Source organism: Protopterus annectens, chromosome 3.part1 (assembly GCF_019279795.1).
Source record: "Protopterus annectens isolate FY-2018-M chromosome 3.part1, PAN1.0, whole genome shotgun sequence".
Classification (NCBI taxonomy): Eukaryota; Metazoa; Chordata; order Ceratodontiformes; family Protopteridae; genus Protopterus; species Protopterus annectens.
In genome coordinates, this window is record NC_056732.1 from 1,252,015,982 (window position 1) to 1,252,036,028 (window position 20,047).

A 20,047-nucleotide genomic window follows, 5' to 3' on the forward strand; every position below is an offset into this window, starting at 1 on the left:
CCTGCCTAGATAATGCCTCCCCCCCCCCACCCTATAAGGGAGCCATCCATGGTCACTGTGGCTACCGGAGGTTGTATGAAAGGTCTGCCCTGAATTACTAGTGGGGAGACCATCCACCAAGAAAGGTGCCTTTTGCATGTTTCTGTGATCAGGATCATGTGAGGCATGGGTAGTTCCTGGAAAGACCACTGCATGAAAAGAAGCCACTCAAGGATTCTCAAGTGGAAACGCGCTAATGGGACATGAAGAATGGCAGCTGCCATGGAGCCTAGAGCTTGGAGGACATGTCTGACTTGAACCCTTTTGCTCTGCATTAGAATTAACACTTGTTGATGAATAGTGGAAACTCTTTCCAGTGGTAATCTTGCAAATATTTCTTTTGTGTTTAATTCTGCTCCTATGTATGTGATAAACTAACAGGGCAGATTTTTCAAAATTTACTGTAATGCCTAGTTGATTGCATAATCCCGTGCCTCTAAGAGTTGACACCTGGTGGTAGCAGTCAGGAGCCAGTCGTCTAGGTAGGGAAACACCTGGAATCCTTGACGCCTCAGGTGAGCCTTGACTACTGCCATACACTTGGTGAACACCCTGGGGGCTGAGGTGAGACCAAAGGGCAGAGCTCTAAACTGGTAATGACTGGCCCCTACCCGGAAGCAAAGAAATCTCCTGGAGTGTCTGTCCATCTTGATATGGTAGTACGCGTCCTGAAGATCTATCGAGCACATCCAATTGTCCTGAGCCAGAAAAGAGAAAAATGGACTGCAGTGTCACCATCTGGAACTTTTCTTTTTGTACAGATTTGTTCAATCTGCTGAGATCCAGTATTGGTCTCAAGTCCCGTCTTTTTTGGTACTAAAAAAAATCTTGAGTAAGTTCCGGATCCTAGTTGGCCTGCGGGGACTTCTTGAATGGCTCTTTTTTCTAGCAGTCTTGAAACTTCTGTGACTGCTTGATCCCTTAGTTTGGGTGGGACATCTGGGATGGGCTTTTTTGATTCTATGGGGGATTGATGGAAGGGAATTTTGTAACCTCCGAATATGATGCAAAGTACCCATCTGTCTCTTGTTATATTTTGCCAGTCTTTTGGGTACAGCGAAAGTCTTCCCCCGACTGCCTCCAGAGGTGAGTAGTCAGGCAACCCTTCAGGGATGCTGGAAGGGTTTGGCAGAGAAGGTTTCTCTGTCACCCTGGTTTTGCGGTCCCCCTCTGCCACTTGGGCGGCGTCTTATTATTGTTGTTTCCCCCTCTGCCCCTGGGGGAAAAATCACCACATGTGTCAAGCAAGGGTCCCTGGGATTTTCGGAACCACATCTTTCCGCTCTTCTGACCCTTGGGATAAGGTCTGGAAGGAGTGGAAAAATGGACTCCCACGGCAAAGAGAGTCTTGCCTTCCTGCTCACACCTGGTCAATGTGTCTTTCACCTGAGGCCCAAGGAGAAAGGAGCCATCAAAGGGAGTATTGGTGAAGGATGCTCAAAAGGGTTCCACAAACTGACAGCCACATCCAAGCATGTCTCCTGAGAGCCACACCTGTCCCTGCGGCTCGGCTTGCTCCATCAGCTGCATAGGAAATCAGTCTCATGGAGGAGTTGACTATGAAATTAAGAGTTGTAAGCTGAGAAGCTACTTTGGCTGGTGCTCCCTCAGCTGTAGGATCTTGAAGGGTATCTCCAAACTCTTTCAGGAGATCCCTTTGAAGACATGTAAAATGGCATAGATAATTCAGGGACCTCATTGAAAAAGTCGCTGAAGCAAACATTCGCTTTCCATATCTGTCCATAGTTCGAGACTCTTTGTTCGGAGGATGAACAGATGAAGAGGTTTCTGCTAACTCTTTCTAGGTGGCTGCTGCTACCACCATGGCATCAGTGGTAAAACCTTTGGAGAGGAATTGTTTGTCCTGGGGGGCTGTAATAAATTTGTTTGGTCTCCTCGGAGTAGGTTCCACAGAATCTGGAGCTGACCAAGCCTTTTGAGCCACTACAGACATGAGTGAATCAAAAGGAGGAGATACCCAGGAGGTGGAAGGTCGGGAACTGAATGCGTTCAGGTATACAGGCTCGTCCTCAGTAGGGGCTAGGGAAGTCCATTCCCTCATCTGTCTAAGCATTTCAAGGATGTCTGAAAAGGAAACATCTTCAGAGGGAGACCTTGGGGAGGGAACCTTCCGATTCATCCATGTCTGTATCTGAAGTGACAGACTCAGGGGAGTCTATGTGCTTCCTCTTGCACTTCTTTTGGGGAGGCTCCTCTGAGTGATCTGGGGAGGCTTCGGAAGAAGAGGGATCACCCAATGGGGTGTCCTGGGGCATAGGTTCCCTACGCTTGGGGTCTGGAGGAGGAGTAGAGGTTGGAACAGACACCACGGGGGTGGAGCTGATGGAGCTGGCAGTAGAGCTGTTTCAGGGGACAGCACACTCCGCATGGCCTCGAAGGCGTCCCGACCTCTAGGCAGAGAAAGCTCCAGCTCCAAAGAAACAGGATTCTTTCTCTGCGTCAAGGGTGACGATCCGAGGCCGATGTTGGAGCCAAGCTCACCTGCACCGAAGCTCTGAGGGTGAGAACGGGGTTGGACAAGGGTCCGATGCCACTCCCCCCCCCCGGAGCCGACGAGAGAGCCTCGGTGCCCAGATCCCTCGATAGAAGGTACAATTCAAGGTAATCGGAGACGACATTGGAACCGAAGGTGATATGATCGGCGCCAACAGTTCTACTACATGCGGATCCATGGTCTCCGGCTCAGAGCTAAATGCAGTCGGAGGAGGAACAGAAAGAGGCGGTTGGAGCCGATACCTGTTGAGGTGGGCTAGACAGAATTTTTGCCAGTGCCTGTGACTTAAGCAACCTACTTACTACTCTCGCCACATCATGATCCGATAATCTAGAGGATTGAGAGGAGTAGGAAGAATGATGGCTACGTTCATTCTGTAACAAAGGTGACTGAGGTGCCGAGTGGATGGACTCCAAGGACGGAGACCTCAGTCTCTTATGGCTCCGAGACAGCTCCGAAATAGCAGATGGAGCCGACAGAGGAGTTGTCTTGTCAGTGCCAGCCAGCACCGACATACTTGGTTGGTCAAGTAAAGGAGTCGGCTCCGAAGGTGGAGCCGACTGCTTGACAGACTTAGGGGATTTCGCTGGCTGAGTACTTTTAGCCAGAGAATCCTGAGGCTTCAATAATCCCCGAAGGATTAATTTGTTTTTGCACTCCTGCAGGACCCTTGGACTAAAAGCGTGACATACAGAACAGGAGTCCTGCAGGTGAACAGCGCCCAAACAATATACACAACTAGTGTGCCCATCTGTCAGAGACTTTTTCTGAAAGCATGAGTCACATTTTTTGAAGCCAGATACCTTGGTATCTTTAGACATTATAGTAACAACAACCACAACAACAATAATAAAAAGTTATACTACAAAAAACAAGAAACAAATAGACTTTTTTATTTTTTTTATTTTCTTTTTTACAGTTAAGGAACAGAAGGAAAGCCTCTAATTTAAACGGCTATCCTGGGGGGGGGGGGCTCTCTAATTTAAACGAGTTCAAGGGAGGCAGAAGGCCTGCGAGTTATGGAGTGATGGCCAACAAAGCTAAAATACACAAAAAAGCGATAAGGGATAAAGGAATATTATCTAGACCAAAAAAAAAAGACAAAAACTTGACAAACTTTCAAGAATAAGCAACAATATATTAACAGAAAAAACTATACTAAGCCTGAGCCAGTAAGGAAGCAACCTCGCAGCTGAAGCGGCAAACGAGATCTGGGTAGCTGACGCTGGACATGCTGGGATATGGGGTAGCCTCGAGCCAGTAAACAGCTCTCGAGCTATAGAAGATGGCCGAGCCGGAGCCGAGGATCGCCTCCGAACCCAAACAGCAAGAACGAAGGCGAGATGGACAACTTAACATCAGTAAGTTCTACTTGGATTTCACAAATATATAAACACAAGATACAACAGCACTTACTCGTTTAGGCTCCACTGTATGCGAAAAATATATTGTTGGCATAATATTCTCTCTGGACTCATCAAAATCCTTGCTTTCTCTCTGGCTTGTACCATTAATATGACTGCTCAACTTAATGTCCGATGATTCTGCATCAACATTTACAAGTGTCCTACTTGTATTTGAACTTGTGTGTTTCCCATTTGTATCTGAACTTTTTTCACTTTTCTCATCATCTGAAGAGATGTCTTCTCCATTGACAGTAGGAGTATCATGAATTCTAATGCATTAAAACAAAAGTTGTGTTTTACCAATTAAGTAAACTTCAGTTTACAGTCATAAAGATATGATCCTGTAAGACATTTATTTCATTTTATGTAACACAGATGAACAGCATTGTAATATGTGCATTACACATACCATACTCTTAGTATTTCCAGCACATGACAATTCTAATATGGGGAAAGTCCCAGGCCCACTCTTTTAGGTTAATTTGCTATCTTACATCACAGGGTTACAATAACCATACTGCATGCAGCAAGTCCAACATTCCAACTCTGGTGCCAACAGAAAAAGCACTGCCAAACAAAGACAGTCTCCCTTGCTCAAAAGACTGAATGAGTCTCCATAATGTTTTTCTCTTTTGAATAATTTCCAACATGCTAGCCCTGAAAGTTTGAAAGACATGAAAACCCCTTCTTAAGGATGATAGCTCAGTGAGAAACAATCTATAAAATAACAGTTCAAGTAATGCATTTCTTCAGAAGAAAGTAAGAGAAAATGTGTGAAGAAGCAAGTTTTAGTTTGTAAAAGAGATAACCAAAAGTTAACAAGTACAAGATAACATTAAGACAAAGTTAAAAGTGTGAAGAAGGCAAGGCAACTAAATTATAACAGAATGGATCAATAAGTCATAACAGAAATACACATGAACAGGTCAGTTCCATTGCAAAAAAGGACTGAATGAGAAACAGCTGACTGATGACACAAACATGTAACCAAACTAGTAGACAAAAGCAAAAAATCCTACTACTCACACCTTCAGCTACAACATAAATGCAACCCCACCCCCCCCAAAAAAAATCTGGCATTCAGTACCAACCCTTCTCAATCCAGGAACAAAGAGCACTCCCCTTCACCCAATATCCCCCCATCACAAATAGCAGAAGAATTTAACAAACACTCCATAAAATCCAGAGCGGACCTACTGACTACTAACACAAGACCACCCCCCCCCCCAATTAACCTCCAACACCAATAATCCCCATCACCTTACTCAGACCACACCAACACCACCACCATATAACCAATGCAAAGGTAACCAGATTTCTCTCTCCTTTTTGCCTATACCCAATTACTGCTAAAATTAAAACCCTGCTCCACATCTGCAAATAATCTCCCACCACAACACCTAAAATTCACCGATGACTCAGTCACTTAACCAATCAGCATCCTCAGAAATAGATCTCTCTCTCTCTCTCTGAATCTATAGTCCCCACTATATGGAAATTAGTGCATATAACACCAATACATAAAGGAGGGAACTCCACAGAAATACCCAACATTTGCCCCATATCATTATCTCCTATATCCAAAATTCTTGAAAGGTATATCCACCAATAGTTAATGAAATACCTACTACAGAACAACTTGCTTACTCAAACTCAGCATGGCTTCCACCCTGGACACAGCACATCCTCAACTCTACTATCCTTTGCGGACACCATAAATAGGGCCAGAGATGAAGGATACTTGGCATCCTCAGTGTTCCTAGCTCCTTACTTCTTGATACTCTTGTCCAAACTAAGTTGTTCCCCTATCACAGTACACAGACAATTTCACTTTAATCTGCACCTTTCGCACTATCCCAGAGCTACTCAAAAATCATTCACTGCTGCTGAATCATGGCTCACAGATGCCCAATTTTTTCTGAATCTCCCCCCAAAAAAGCAGTCTTTCACCCCAAAAATACCACTTTCAGCTCTGACCAATCTGATATCCACTCAGCCAACACTATTACTGAAAGGGTACAAGAAACAAAATTACTAGGTGTAATTATCGATAAATTCAACTTCGACCTTCATATCCAACAAAACAAAGAAAACCCACAAGAAACTAGGACTTCTCTACAGAAATTGACAACTCCTTATCACATCAACCAAAACTACCCTAGCAAAAACTTTCCTTCTCTCCTCCCTATTTTATGGATCTTGTATACTCAATCTCCAAAACTCCAAGTCAAAAATGGAACAACGCTATAACAAAGTCGCAAAGTTCACCACAAACTCCATATACCATACACATAATTGTAAACCACTACAATAACTAAATTGGCTTGAACTCTCCAACCAACTAACATATATCCAACTAACTACTGCAAACAACCTACTTTACAGACCCACTGCCTGCCCCGCCCTAGATAAGCTAGTCAAACATTACATACGGAACAGACCACTCAGATCAGAAGACAAAAACCTACTAGAAATCTCCAAACCTTCTAAACGACCAGGTCAGACTCTATACTCATACTTAGCTTCTAAACTATGGAACTCTCTTCTCCCCTAACACCAGATTAATCCCAAGCCTGTCACCCTCAAAAGCCTCATTAAAAGCAGACCTAAAGTCGTCTTGGCTCTGCATATGTTAACTCCAGATTAATCCCCCTCTACCGCTGCTTCCTCTACCAACTCTCTTCAGTCTTCTCTACCCCCTGTATATCCTTGAAGCCTACAAATCTTTATGCTACTTCTCCCTTTCTCCAAGTAAAGCTATCCATATGAACTTGTATGGTCTAGTGTAAGCCTATACTCATGATTAATATGCTAATTACATTAACTATTTTTCTTCTCAAGCAATCTACTGTCTATACACAGTAATGTTTTGGAAGTTTAAGCAAAATACTAAGCAACTGTGCACCTTTGGTCTCAACTTTAACCTGTCTACAATGTATTATTTAAATTCTTAAACATTTTTGTTGTAAAAACTGTAATCAACCTGTTTATATGTACCTAAAGGTTTAAATGTGGAGCTTTTCTCTTCAGGCCTCTACTGAAAACAGGTTATGTAACCCAGTCAGGCTATCCTGCTTAACAAATGTCAAATACATTAGAACATCTGATCATTGAGGAGTCATCTGGATGTGGGGAACAAAACAGCATTTTTGCCAACTCACTTTGCCTGGGGGAGGTATGAGGTTTACAAGCAAGGACAAATTATAACGAAAGGCTGAACAATTTAGTTCTATGCAAACAGAAGCTAAACAGTTCACATACCAAAACACCCTTAACTTGAAATATCAGCTGGGAAGAGTAAAAATGTCAGCAAATGGGGAAAATATATGGCAGTGTTGATCACATCTGAACTGGATCACTGTGAGAAAAAGTTATAGAGAGTAGCAGAAGCAAATAAAATGCTGGTGTATATCCTCAGGGGTACAGATTCCAGACGCAAAGAAGTAATGCTTCCACTCTACAAGGTCTTGGAGAAACCAAATCTTGAGTACCACACGCAGTTCTGGCAGCCATACAAGAACTATTACATCAAACTGAGGAAGGAATTTAGTGGAAACTGGCCAGAAATATCAATGATGTGAAGGTTGGAATATTACCAGAAGCTTTAGGAGTCACAGCTCTTCTCACCCGAGACCCGAAGATATGGGGGAAGCTTGATTCACATCTTCAGGATCCTCTGTACCAGTAAGGGTCATTCTGTACATGAAGGGTAGATGTGGAATGAGCAGGCATGAGTAGAAGACTGCAGGAACTAACTACTCCATGGATCTCCAAAAGTACTTTGTCTCAGAGCGGGGTGCGGACAAATGAAATGGATTAACAAAATGGATGGTGGAGAGGAATTTCACAGAGGCTTTCAACAGTGCATGGTACAGATGGAGAAAGTGTAAGGGAGAAGGGTAAGAATGGAGGGAAGATAGAATGTTAAGGCATTTAAAAAGTCAAATGAGAGATGCTTATTGCCCTTCTCTCCCACCAAACAAATATAATTTAACTGTAAACAGCTTCTTGCACATCAAGGTTTGAAAACCAGATTCTTTCGGAGGTATAAGCTGTGGGGTCCTACAGTTAGCTATATGAAATAAGGGGATTTGTTCATATTAAGTTGGAATGGAGGAATTGCAGGTCATTATCTCGTCTAACGAATCTGAAGGTGAAACTTTTTTGATGACTATGGAGACATCGCACCTTTAATGCCTTTTTCTACTGCTGTGGGCCTGATCATATGATAGACATTGAAATCCTGCACTGATATGAGTGCTTTATTTGGTCTTGAACCAGGTCTCTAATTACATGAAAAGAATCATCACAATCACGACATGAGGAATCTCCAAACATTGGACTCATCTCAGTTTGGATTCATTAAGGGAAGGTCTTTCTTACTCAACCTAGTAGACTATTTTTAGAAAAGTTCACCAAAGCAATGGACGAAGGCAAAACAGTGCACACTTCGTAAATCTACCTAGCGAAAGCTTTTGACACAATTCTCTACTAGCAGAAATGTTAAATAAACTGGGAATAAACCCCTATGTTACCCGCTGGATTGCCAACTGTCTTAGAGATAGGAAGCAGATAATAAAAACAGGGGAAGTTACCGCCACAAAGAGACCAGTTGCTGGTAGTGTGCTGGGACCTCACCTGTTTTACATCTGTTTTTCCGAAAGAAAAGCCAATACCAAAGGGACATTGCTGACTAAATCTGCAGATGACTGCAAGCTAGGCCAGCCTGTAGGAAGGATGATCTCAAATGAATAACTGGTGCCAAAATCATGGACTGAATTTAAATGCTAAAAAATGCATTGTTGCATCCTTTGGGAAGTCATCTAGCCCAGGGAACTACCACAATGACAACAGGTCCTTAAGAGCTGACCCAGTTGTGCAGGACTTGGGAACTTATGTGAACAATGATCCAACGTTTCAGCAATATGTGTCTATTGTTATAAGAAAGTCCTTATATATTGCACAGCTTATAAAAAAATGGTATTGTGTTTAGATCTAGGGATGTCACTGTCCGGTTCTACTCAGCCCTCATTAGACCAATCATTGAATATAAATAACTGGAAAGTCCACAGAGAAACCTTACTAAAAGGATAAAAAGCCTAAACAAAATGCCCTATATGGACTGACTCCAAGTCCTGTTACTATACTCAGTATCCTACAGACTGCTAAGATATGACCCGAATCTGGCATACAATGCATACTCCGACCCATTAGTGATGGGTTTAGTGCACACCAGCAAATCAAATGGTATCAGAAATACTTGGTCTAGGAATCTAATCCTTTTCTGCATCATAAACAGAATGGTTTGGAGGGACAGACTCCCCATCCACATAAAACAAAGTTTATCCCTGTCCAAATTCAAGCACAACTTAGACCTATGGAAGGGAAACAGAAAATGTATCCAAGGACTGCTCCCTGCGCTACTAATGGGGAGGGACAGCTCCAAAATGCTTTATCACATGCATGGGTCCCCTCAAATTATCTATATATGATATGATCCCAGTATTCTCATTAGGGGGTAATAATTATCAACCATGGGATAGGTAAATGCCAGTCCATAACCAAATGGGATAGGTTATTTTGAGCACATAAAGGGAAACTGGCTAGGCTTAAAATGGCCCATAAAGGCAGCTAGTGTAGTACTTACCTATGAACCTATGCATATATCAATGTTTTCTATACATAGTGTTTGTAGGTGGTGTTGGTTTTTTTTTGTTAAAGGCTCCTAGCATTATGCAAAAAAGACACTGGGGGGGGCAAGGATTTATCCAATATGCAAAAGCTTTGGGGGGAGTGGAGTAGGCCATTCCTTGCAGGCTGATATTTACTGTAACCTCTTTGAATGACACCAGATGCTCATCTGCTTTGATGAATAAGAAAAATAAGGACCTTTTTGACCTACTTTAGGGTTCATGGTGATTCTTTCAACAAACTGCTGGATTTAACTACACTGATCATTTACTCTAATGAGAGGGACAAAAAAATAAACTGCCTAAATACCTTGAGGACCACAGACAAGATCCTGGCATATCCCAACAGTAAGTGAATTATCTAACCTGATTAAACTGGGATAAATGATCGTGGTCCTAGACTTTGAATCGTATTTCTTGAATCATATCCTAGATTTTTATTTTAGGGCATTTTTAAAATCTTTTAATTTAATGTAGATATAGGCTTGGACAGGTGACAGTCATTACCACTGACTCCAGATCAAAGGCTTTTTACCCTCTATTTTAACACCAGAAGTTAAGCTAGTTGCTGAAAACGATACTCCTTTGCTCATATTGTGGCAATCGTTCTTGATGATGGCAGAATGTTGCTAAAGACTAGGTTCATACCAGCCTCAGACACATACTCAGAGCTCCATCACCTTTCATTTAGTGCAAGGAGGTATACCTCAAGTCATTTACACCTACGTACAGTATGTGTACTTAAGGTGCAAAGACCTGAGTGCTTGCATAACATAAAAACATTTTGCTTCTGATGGAAAGATTTGGCCATTCATTCATTACTTCCTGAAAACTGCAAAAAAATCAGTGCTTTTTTTCCTACTAGTTTTCACAAAACGGACTGGATACCAGTCAGACCTGGGATTATATAACATTTTTAAAGTTTGACAGCTTTGGAAAATACTTCTGAGGAATGCCTTACAAACCCTCACAGAAAGAGATTGAGTTCTGCCAACATGAAAGTTAGAAGCTGCCACAAATGAACTCTTGACTGATGATAATGATGGGCCGAGTGACGTAGCTTACAGCAATACTGTAAAATTTAAAGAATTCAATAAGAGAAGGGATATGAACTGTGCTCTGCTGCCAAACAGAAGTAATTCTACTTTACTCTCTATGCATTTTACTTAAGAGGTTTTTGACATGAGGAAATAGGTTCATAGGTAGGTACTAGGCTATCTGCCCAAAGGTATTTATACGCCTAACCGGAATGTGTTGGCTTTCACTGCCCCATTAGATTAGTTCCCTGTGCCTCCCCAACAGATGATCGCTGCGCCCTAGCTTTTCACAGAATTTGAGCAACTGAGCTGTCAGTCTAAACAAACAAGAGGTATAGCTGTGTCTTCTCTGTTGGGTGGCTCATCAAAGCCTTGCTATGAGAAAGCCTCACATGGGGAATGGAGAATGATGGAGCTACAAAGATCAATTTTACCTTGGCCAAAAAGGTGTGAATTTGGGATCACTTTAGCCTCAAGTAACTACCTTCTATTTTAAGCTTTACCATAAAAGGAAATGGCAGAAAAGCATAAAAAAATATGAAAGCCTAGGTGGGAGGAGATAGGAGGGAAAAATAAATAATGACATTTGGCACTTCATGGAAGCAAGATTACACACTGGTTTGCCCCGCTTATGGAAAATCCTTCAAACACTGATGAGTTCCACTACTGTTCATGAGACATCATAAATAAATCATCATGCAGGTGAGGTAATGGACTTCCCTTAGCATATTAGACGGTATATGGAAGTGATACGACCTGACTGCTCACCTCCAAAATCCTTAGAACCTCTCTACACAGAATAGAGGGATGACTCTCCTGTTTGTTATAATAACAGAACAGCAGCTATGCTTTGCTATGCTTTCTGACTGAATAGACAAGGAGTCTCCTGGGAAAGAGCTCCTGTAAGGTCTGGAGGGAAAGAGAAAGGAGAACTACTCTTGTCTGAAAAGACATTGCTACGTAGGTGGGACTCCTGAGCAGTCCTAATGACTTGAACAAACTCTATTATGAAGTGCCCCATCACCATCAAAGGGTAGATGCATCCATTGCTTTCATGATCAAAGAACTTCCAATGCAAGTAGCTCATTAGAAAGGAGGTGTCTGAGATTATTTCACCATGTGACTTGAGGTTTTAAGTCTTGGACAATATGACTGGAGCACTAATCTGCCCATTTGAATCACTGTATGCAAACAGTCCACTACATGATACTGAAAGGAAATCTGGCATGCGGAAACATGAAATGTAAATCACAGACAGGCCTGGAACCTGGAAGTGCAGTGCTGCTGTGGGGCAAAGGGGAGAAAGAAGCTGATTTATCTTATTCCAGAACAGTCTAGACCCTCTATAATGGCACAAATTCTCAAGTCTTTGAATTTAAGAAACCGCCTCTTAAAGAACACCTAAGCTAAACAGAGCTGGGACTTCACAAAATTTACTCTCATTCCTAAGGAGTTGGACAATCTAAACAGAGACTTCAGGACTGTATGGATGCTGCAGCTAGCTGTTTAGATATGGAAACTATATGGTGTGTTGCTACAATGGATATGAACTTCATCAACATTATGGGGACAGATGCAAGACTAAAAGAGAGGAGTCTCAAAATGGCAATTAGAAGCTCCTACAAAAAAGCAAAAGAACCTTCTGGAATGTGTATTATTCTGAAGTGCAGATAAGTGTACTAAAGAGCTGAGGAGCACACCCAATCTCCTCTAGATAAGGAAAGGCATGACTAATAGGTGGCAATGTTGTAGGACTCTTTAGGAATAAAGTGAATGTGGCTACCAAAATCCAACAGTTTAAGCTTTTTTATTTCCCTTGGAATTAAAAAGGATCTGGAACACTAAGCTCTTGACAGTATAATGGGATCTTGCATCCTGATATTTTTCTGATGGGGTGGGACATCCAGAAAAGGTAGTGCTAGAATGACTGGAGGATGGACAGCATGAAAGAAAGAAAATGCTGTACCTTTGAGATGTTTTCTCTCTCTCTCTCTCTCTCTCTGCTCCAGGACTCACAGGAAAAGAGTCAGAACAGCAGTGCTCCACCCTGGGATTGACCACAGTCGCCATGGGATGCCACAGATTATAAAAAGTTAAGTACTTGCCATAAATTCCATCTATGTTGTCCATTTCATTCTTCCCCAAACCTGTGGGTTTGGATCCAATCCTCGGATCTGACTCGGCCGTTGCAATAGTTCGTAGCAACCAAAAAGCTCTCGAGCTCTTCGCTTTCTCATAATGCACCCTTCTAATTCTGCTAGATATATGAAGAATATATAAATATATTTACACACACACACACACACACACACACATGCGCATATTAAGTATAGCAAGAAAAAGATGAAACATTCTGGAAGCTCAGCACAGGAAAATGATAATTTAGGACCAATTGTTCTTACAGGAGTAGCAAGGTCTGGGGATGGAGGATGGGTTGTTTGAGGAAGAATAAAAATGGACAACACACATGGAACATTATGGTGAGTACATAACTTCTTCATCTGATGTCACTTTTCATTCTATTCTCAAACCTGTGGGACACAGTCCCAAGCTAACGACCTTATACCCTGGGTGGACTCATGGATCTATGTTCCTCAGAACCACCGAACCAAAGGAAGCTCTTCTCCTGATGACCAAATCTAATTTGTATTGAGTAATAAAAGTATGAGGGGTAGCCCAATCAGCAGCTGCACATGCATCATCCATGGATGCTCTAGACTGAAATACTGATGAAGTCGCCATGCTTCTGGCTGAATGGGCTTGCAAAGATTTACATAATTTCAGATCTCTTTTGTTGTAAAGGTAAGAAATACAATCTGTGATCCATCTAGATAATGTTACTTTGGACATTGGATTTCTCAGTTTTACATCCGAAAAAGAGACAAAATGTCGGTCAGGATTTTCTAATACTTTTTATTCTATGAAGATAAAAATGTAATTGTTAAAAATATCGAGTAAGTGTAGCAGGTATCCACCTTTATTTGAAAATCTTGGCGAGAACACTGGTAGAACTACTTCAGGCAAAAAGGAAGGATTAGTAAGTAATGAAGTCCTGTCTTTATGAAAGATCATATATGGTGATTAAGATGACAAAGCCTGAATCTCAGAAATTCATCTTGCAGATATTATTGCTACCAAAAATTGTTTTCCAAGAAAGAAACTTCGTATCACATGTAGCTGCAAGTTCAAAGAGGGACTGTACAATTTCTTGCAGCAGCAAAGTCAGATTACAAGGAGGAATAAAGTCTTTATAAGACGGTTTAAGCAAAAGAATTCCCATTAGAAAAGCTTTACAGTTCACAGATAGGTACTAGGCTATCGGCCCTAGGGCCAATACAAGTCCAGCCAAAAAGGTACCCTGGCTTTTGCCACCCAAGAACATTATTTTCCTGTGCCACTGTCGACAGGGTGAATTTCCTAGTTCCTATCCAATCATCAAGATTTTTCTTGAAAAGTGCTAATGAGGAGCTTTGTTTGATATAGATAGGTAGTTTATTCCAGAGTATGGGAAGTCTCTGGGACAGGAATTTATCCCTCCGGCATGTTCTGTTTACTGTGGTGACAAGGTTTAGGTCCCTAGAGCGTGTAGCTCGGAGGGATTGGGATTTCTTTAAGTGGAGCATGCCCAACAGCTCTGGGTTTGACACAGCTTTGTATGTTAGGCAGAGATCACCTCTGAATAGGCAATATGCGTCTGAGTAAAGCTGGAATTTTTTGAGACTGTCTGCGTACGGCATCTGTTTGAAGCCGGTAATCCTCTGTGAGGTATTTCTGCGGCCTTTCCAGTTGTTGTAGATGTCTTGTGAGGTACATACCAAAAGGGGTGTTTGTACTCTATAAGGGGTGTAATGAGTGATGAGTAGAGGTGAACAATGACCTCTTTTTTTCTAGATGAGAAACCTTTTGTGATGAGGTGTGCCACATAGAAGGATTTCCTGACTACTGTGGCGATGTGATTACCAAAGGAGAGACTACTGTCCACTTATGTCCCAAGGTCTCTTATCACACTTTTGGTGTTAAGTACATTACCGCCTATGTTGTAGTTCATGGGTACAGAGTTTTTACCAAAGGGGATGACAATGCACTTTTTGGCATTGAGCTTGAGGCCATGGCTTTGACACCAGGCTTCTGTCTCAGTGAGGCCCTCTTGTAGGATGGCCACAGCGTTAGGAGTTTCGATTATGGCTCTTAGTTTGCAGTCATCTGTGAACTTCATTAGCCAAAGACCTTCTGTGTTAGCCTGCACTTCAGAGAAGTAGATACCAAACAGGAGAGGATCCAGGACTGAACCCTGTGGTACTCCACTTGTCACTGGTCTTAAGTCGGATTTGGAGTCTGCTGCTTTCACGGTGTGGGTTCTTTCAATGAGCCAGTTGGCAACCCATCTTGCGACATAGCGATTTATACCTAGTTTAGTGAGTTTATCTATAATTCCAGAGTGGGGGAAGCAGCTGAAAATCCTTGATATCCAAATATGAAAACTGGAAATTGCAGTTAGTTGTACCCTTACTGTAGAAGAACCGGCTCCTTCATTTAACAACTGGGCTAAGAACTCAAGAATCCTATGACTCAGGAGTGGAGAATGGGTCTAGGTCATTCTGTCGTGCCCAGAAAACAAATCTCTGACATTTACTAGAGTATTTAATTTACTACAGTACAGTTTGTGTAGATGGCTTAACAGAGGACAAGAGAATGTGATGGACTGGAGAAAAGAGCATAGGCTGTCTGGCTATTAATGGGATTGGAGAAGCCAAGCAGTTAAGCTTTAGGTTTGGAATGCGTGGGTGAATCATGTCTGTCGGGAGAGACATGAGGTCCAGAGTTGGATCCAGAATCCATGGTTGTGTTAGTAACAGAGGCCAAAGGAAGAGAAAACAAATCTATCAAGGTCAGTGCAGTGCAATGAGGATTACTTTGCTCTTCAGCCTACTCACTTTCTGTAAGAAATTTGGTGATTAACTGGGTCAGAGGAAAAACATGCAGGAGACCGGGGACCAACTGTGAAGAAGAGCATCCCTTGGGGATTCCCCTCATGGGGGGGGGATCAGGGCAAAATAGCTGCCACAAGTTGTTTAGGGGAGAGGTGAAAAGATTGGAGCAATGCTGGCCCTATTAGCAGAATATCCCTTCCACAACTGTGTGTTTGAGGTACCACTTTCGAGGCATAAGAATGTATCTGCTCAACTTGTCTGCTATCACACTGAACTTCCCCAGAATGTACATTGCTATGAGAAAGAGGCTGGATGAGATCACCCATTGCCAGACTCTTAGCGCTCCTTGGCACAAGGGGTAGGATCTGGCTCCTCATTGTTTGTTAATGTACCAGACTACTGGCATGTTGTTTGTCAGAATTGCAACCAGAGAGCATTCTGGAAAGCCTGCAATGCTAGCACCAATTTTCTCATCTCTAGGACACTGATATGCAAGTTGGCCTCTTCAGGGCACCAAGTGCCTTGGACTGCATTTCGCAGAAAATGCCCCCCCCCCCCCAGCTGGGAAGAGTCCTTGGTCACCGTGGCCATTGGCTGTGGGAGAATGAACAGACCGTCTTGTAGAACTTGATCGGATTGAATCCACCATAACAGGTCTCTCTTGCAAATGTTGAGGATTCTTAACTGGGTCAACACTGGTTGGCAGAGAATTGACCATTGTGCTACAAGAAGCCACTGCAAAATTCTCATGTGAAACCTCGCCAATGGATCCTATAGCCTGAAGAAAGTACAGTTGTGTGCACTTACCATAAATGTAGATGTATGAGTGTATTCACTGTTGCAGTCATCACTCGTGGGCTATCCCTGCTGTGGTAGCCCTCGGCCGACCCAAATACCAGAGTCAATGTTTTTCTGCGTCGGCTGTTGTCGATTGTGTCCGATGTCAGGTCGTCAGTGCTATAAAACAAGGCAGCCAACACCATTACATCAGTTTTTCTTGCCTTAACCAGTCAGGAGCCCCAGGAAATATGGTAAGGGTGACCTGGTGGCAAAAAGCTACCATAAGAACCGCATGTCTCCCTAAGAAAAGAGGATACAAGGGGGAAGGATGGAGGGAAACCCGGGCTGCAACAGTGAATACACTCGAACATCTACATTTATGGTAAGTGTACACAACTGTACTATGTTCTTCGTATTGCACTGTTGCCATCAACACTTGTGGGAGGATTCCCAAAGCGGAGGAAAGGGATGGTAGGATTAGTAAGACCTAGACCTGGGTCAGCATGCCCTGCAGGACTGCACTGGCAAACCCTGCCCTAGCCTTAGAGAAAATAGGTAGATGGTAATGCTTAGTAAAGGTATGGACAGAAGTCCAGGTGGCAGCTTCCAAGATGTCCCTGGTGGGAACTCCTCTCAGGAATGCTGTGGAAGTGGAGGCTGCCCTAGTGGAATGGGTACGAAGACTTAGGGGGTGGTTTCACATGAAATCTGTAGCAGAAATGGATGCAGTGCAATATCCATTTGGAGATGGTTTGCTTGGAAATGGGCTTCTCCTCTGCCCCTGGGGCAAAGCTGACCAGCAGTTGGTCTGTTTTCCTGAAGGCTTTAGTACGGTCTAGGTAGTATCTGAGCTGTCTGTGCATGTCTAATGAGTGCAGAATTCTTTTCCCCCTTGTTTTGAGGGTTAGGGAAGAAGGTAGGTAGATGTATGGCCTGGTTGAGAGTCACATTAGATACCACCTTGGGCATAAAGGAGGGGTTAGTCCTCAGGGAGACCCTTGTCTGCATGGAAAATGATGAAGGGCTCAATGGCTATCAATGCCTGAAGTTCTGAAACCCTTCTGGCTGAGGTGATAGCTAGCAGGAAAGCAGTCTTCCAGAAGAGGTATTTTAGTTCTGCTGAAGCAGCAGGTTTGAAGGGTGGTAAGGTTAGTTTTTCCAAAACATAATTCAGGTCCCAGGCTGGCGTGGATGGCCTTCTGGGAGGTCTGATATTCAAAGCTCCTCTGAGGAATTGTTTAATCAAAGGATGTGAGAACAGGGGCGGATCTGTATTGAAATGGCTGAGGCACTGATTTTAATAAAAGAGCAGGACAGGCCACTATTTAGTAACTCTGCTAGATGGTCCAGGATAAGAAGGATGGAAGGATGTGAGGAACTGCCCCCTCTGGACTGGTTCCAGGAGCAGAATATTTTCCATTTTCCTGCGTAAGATTTTCTGGTGCTGGACCTTCTGGCCTTTGTGATCACGTGTAAGACATGTTTGCTTAACAGGGGCCCTTGTTTGCTTTTAGGGTATAAGCCATGCTGTCATTTTGAGAGTCTGCAAGTCCAGGTGCAGCACCCCCCCCCCCGAGTCAAGAGGTCTGAGATGAGGGGAAGCTGCCTGGGAGGCTGTGATGTCAGGCTGTGCAGTAAGGGGTACCAATGCTGCCTGGGCCAATCTGTAGCAATGAGGATGGCCTTTGGCCTCTCCTCCCTTATCTTGATCAGTACCTTGGGAATAAGAGGTATAGGAGGGAATGCATACAGAAAGAGGGAGTTTCAGGAGAAGGTCAAGGCATTCACCTTCCACGCTAGACAGTGATACTCCCTGGTACAGAATTTTTCCAACTGGTGGTTGAGGTGTGAAACAAAGAGATCCACCTCTGGAGTTCCCCATTCTTGAGTGACTTGGAAAAAGATTTTTCTATGGAGCTGCCATTCGTGGGGTCCAGCAAGTTTCTGCTTAAGTGGTCTGCCAGGGAATTGTTGATCCCTGGTAGGTACTGGGCTATTAGGTGCAAGCCCTTGGAGGAGGCTGTCAGCCAGAGATTCATGGCTAGCCTGCACAGAGAGTAAGATTGGGTCCTTCCCTGTTTGTTGATTTACCACATTACACTGGTGTTGTCTGTTCTGATAAGGAGGACCCCTGGCCTGGTATGGTTTTTGAAGGATATCAGACCCTTTTGTACTGACATCATTTCCTTCTGGTTGATGTGCAAGGGAAGGTGCTGGGCATCCCAAAGTCCTTGGGTGCACCTTCCAGCTAGGTGAGCACCCTAAGCAATGTCTGAGACGTCGGTGGTGATGGTCTGACCAAAAGGGTGGAGGATGAAGGGGAGACCTTTGTTCTTGGCACACGCCCTTGCCCACCAGAGAAACTCGGCCCTTATACACGGGATCAGAGGAAGAGAGTTCTCTAGAGGCTGAGTGCCGACACCAAAGGCTCTTTAGATACCACTGAAGTTTCCTCATGTGAAGCCTGGCCAGAGGAATTAGAAGGATGCAAGATGTCATGTACACAGGGCTCACAGGAACTTCCTCACTGTGAGGTGACTTCTGGAAGCCAGCTGGGTAAAGCAGAGTGCCAGGAAGCTCTGCTTTTCTGGTGATAGGAAGGCCATTTGGGATGCTGTGTCCAGCAGTGCTCCCAGGAAAATGATCCTCCTGTAGGAAGTCTGCTTTGATTTATTTTCATTGATGGAGAAACCCTAAGGACGTTAGGATGGTTTTGACAAAGAGGAGGTCCGGAAGCAGCTTTTCTTTGCACTCTGCCTGAATGAGGCAGTCTTCCAGATACGGGTAAATCTGTATATTTCTCTGTCTGCAAAATGCTATGGCTGGGGCTAAGCATTTGGTGAATACCCTGGGAGCAATAGATAAGCCACAGAGTAGTGCAGACAACTGAAAGTGTTGTGAGCCTGCCCTGAAGCGCAGGAATTTTCTGCAGGATTCCTTGCGGGGATGTGGAGGTAGGCATCCTTTAGGTTTAGGGTCACTAACCAGGCATTTTTTGCCAGCGTAGGCAGCAGCTGCTGCAAAGTTAGCATTCTGAATTTGAGGACCACCAGGGAGGTGCTCAGAATGGATAGATCCAGGATGGGGCGCAAAGTGCCCTCTTTTCTGGGGACAAGGAATATTCTGGAATAAAAGCATTTGCCTGTTTGGTCTGCAGGAACAGGTTCTACTGCCCCCTGGGATATGAGAGATTAGACTTGTTTCAATGCCTCTGCCCACTGATTTGTAGGTAAGTCTGGGTACCCTCTTGAAATTGGGAGTTTGTCGAAAGAGAATTTGTATCCCTGAAAAATGATTTTTAATACCCATTGGTCTTTGGTTACAAAAGCCAATTTTCTTTGCAGAGGGAAAGCCTTCCTCCTAGCTTTTGGTGAATGACAGGAGGACAGAGGGGGAAGAGGGAGTCATTGAGAAGTTTTGCCATAGAAGGATGGCTTAGAACTCCCTGCCTTTGTGGTGGAGGAGGTCCACTGTTTGGATCTCTGCTGTCCCTGGGATAAAGGCCTGATTGGTCTGTCCCTGCAGGTCCTATATTGCTCCTGTCTACTAGGTGCAGGAAAGGACCAGTGCTTAGAGGGGAAATTCCTGTTGAACCTGGGAGGTTGGACCTGAAAGAAACCTTCCATCTTAAGCACCTCTTCTGCTTTTA

General features: G+C 43.5%; 1 protein-coding gene across 2 annotated transcripts in view; it reads right to left on the reverse strand.

Annotated features, from left to right (window-relative positions):
• URI1 (URI1 prefoldin like chaperone) overlaps positions 1-20,047 on the reverse strand; it is an 844,005-nt gene that overhangs the window by 98,402 nt on the left and 725,556 nt on the right. For both annotated transcript variants that reach the window (XM_044067309.1, XM_044067310.1), the window contains one exon: positions 3,971-4,229. In XM_044067309.1, coding sequence (XP_043923244.1) covers positions 3,971-4,229 — 259 coding nt within the window. The remainder of the gene's footprint in view (positions 1-3,970; positions 4,230-20,047) is intronic.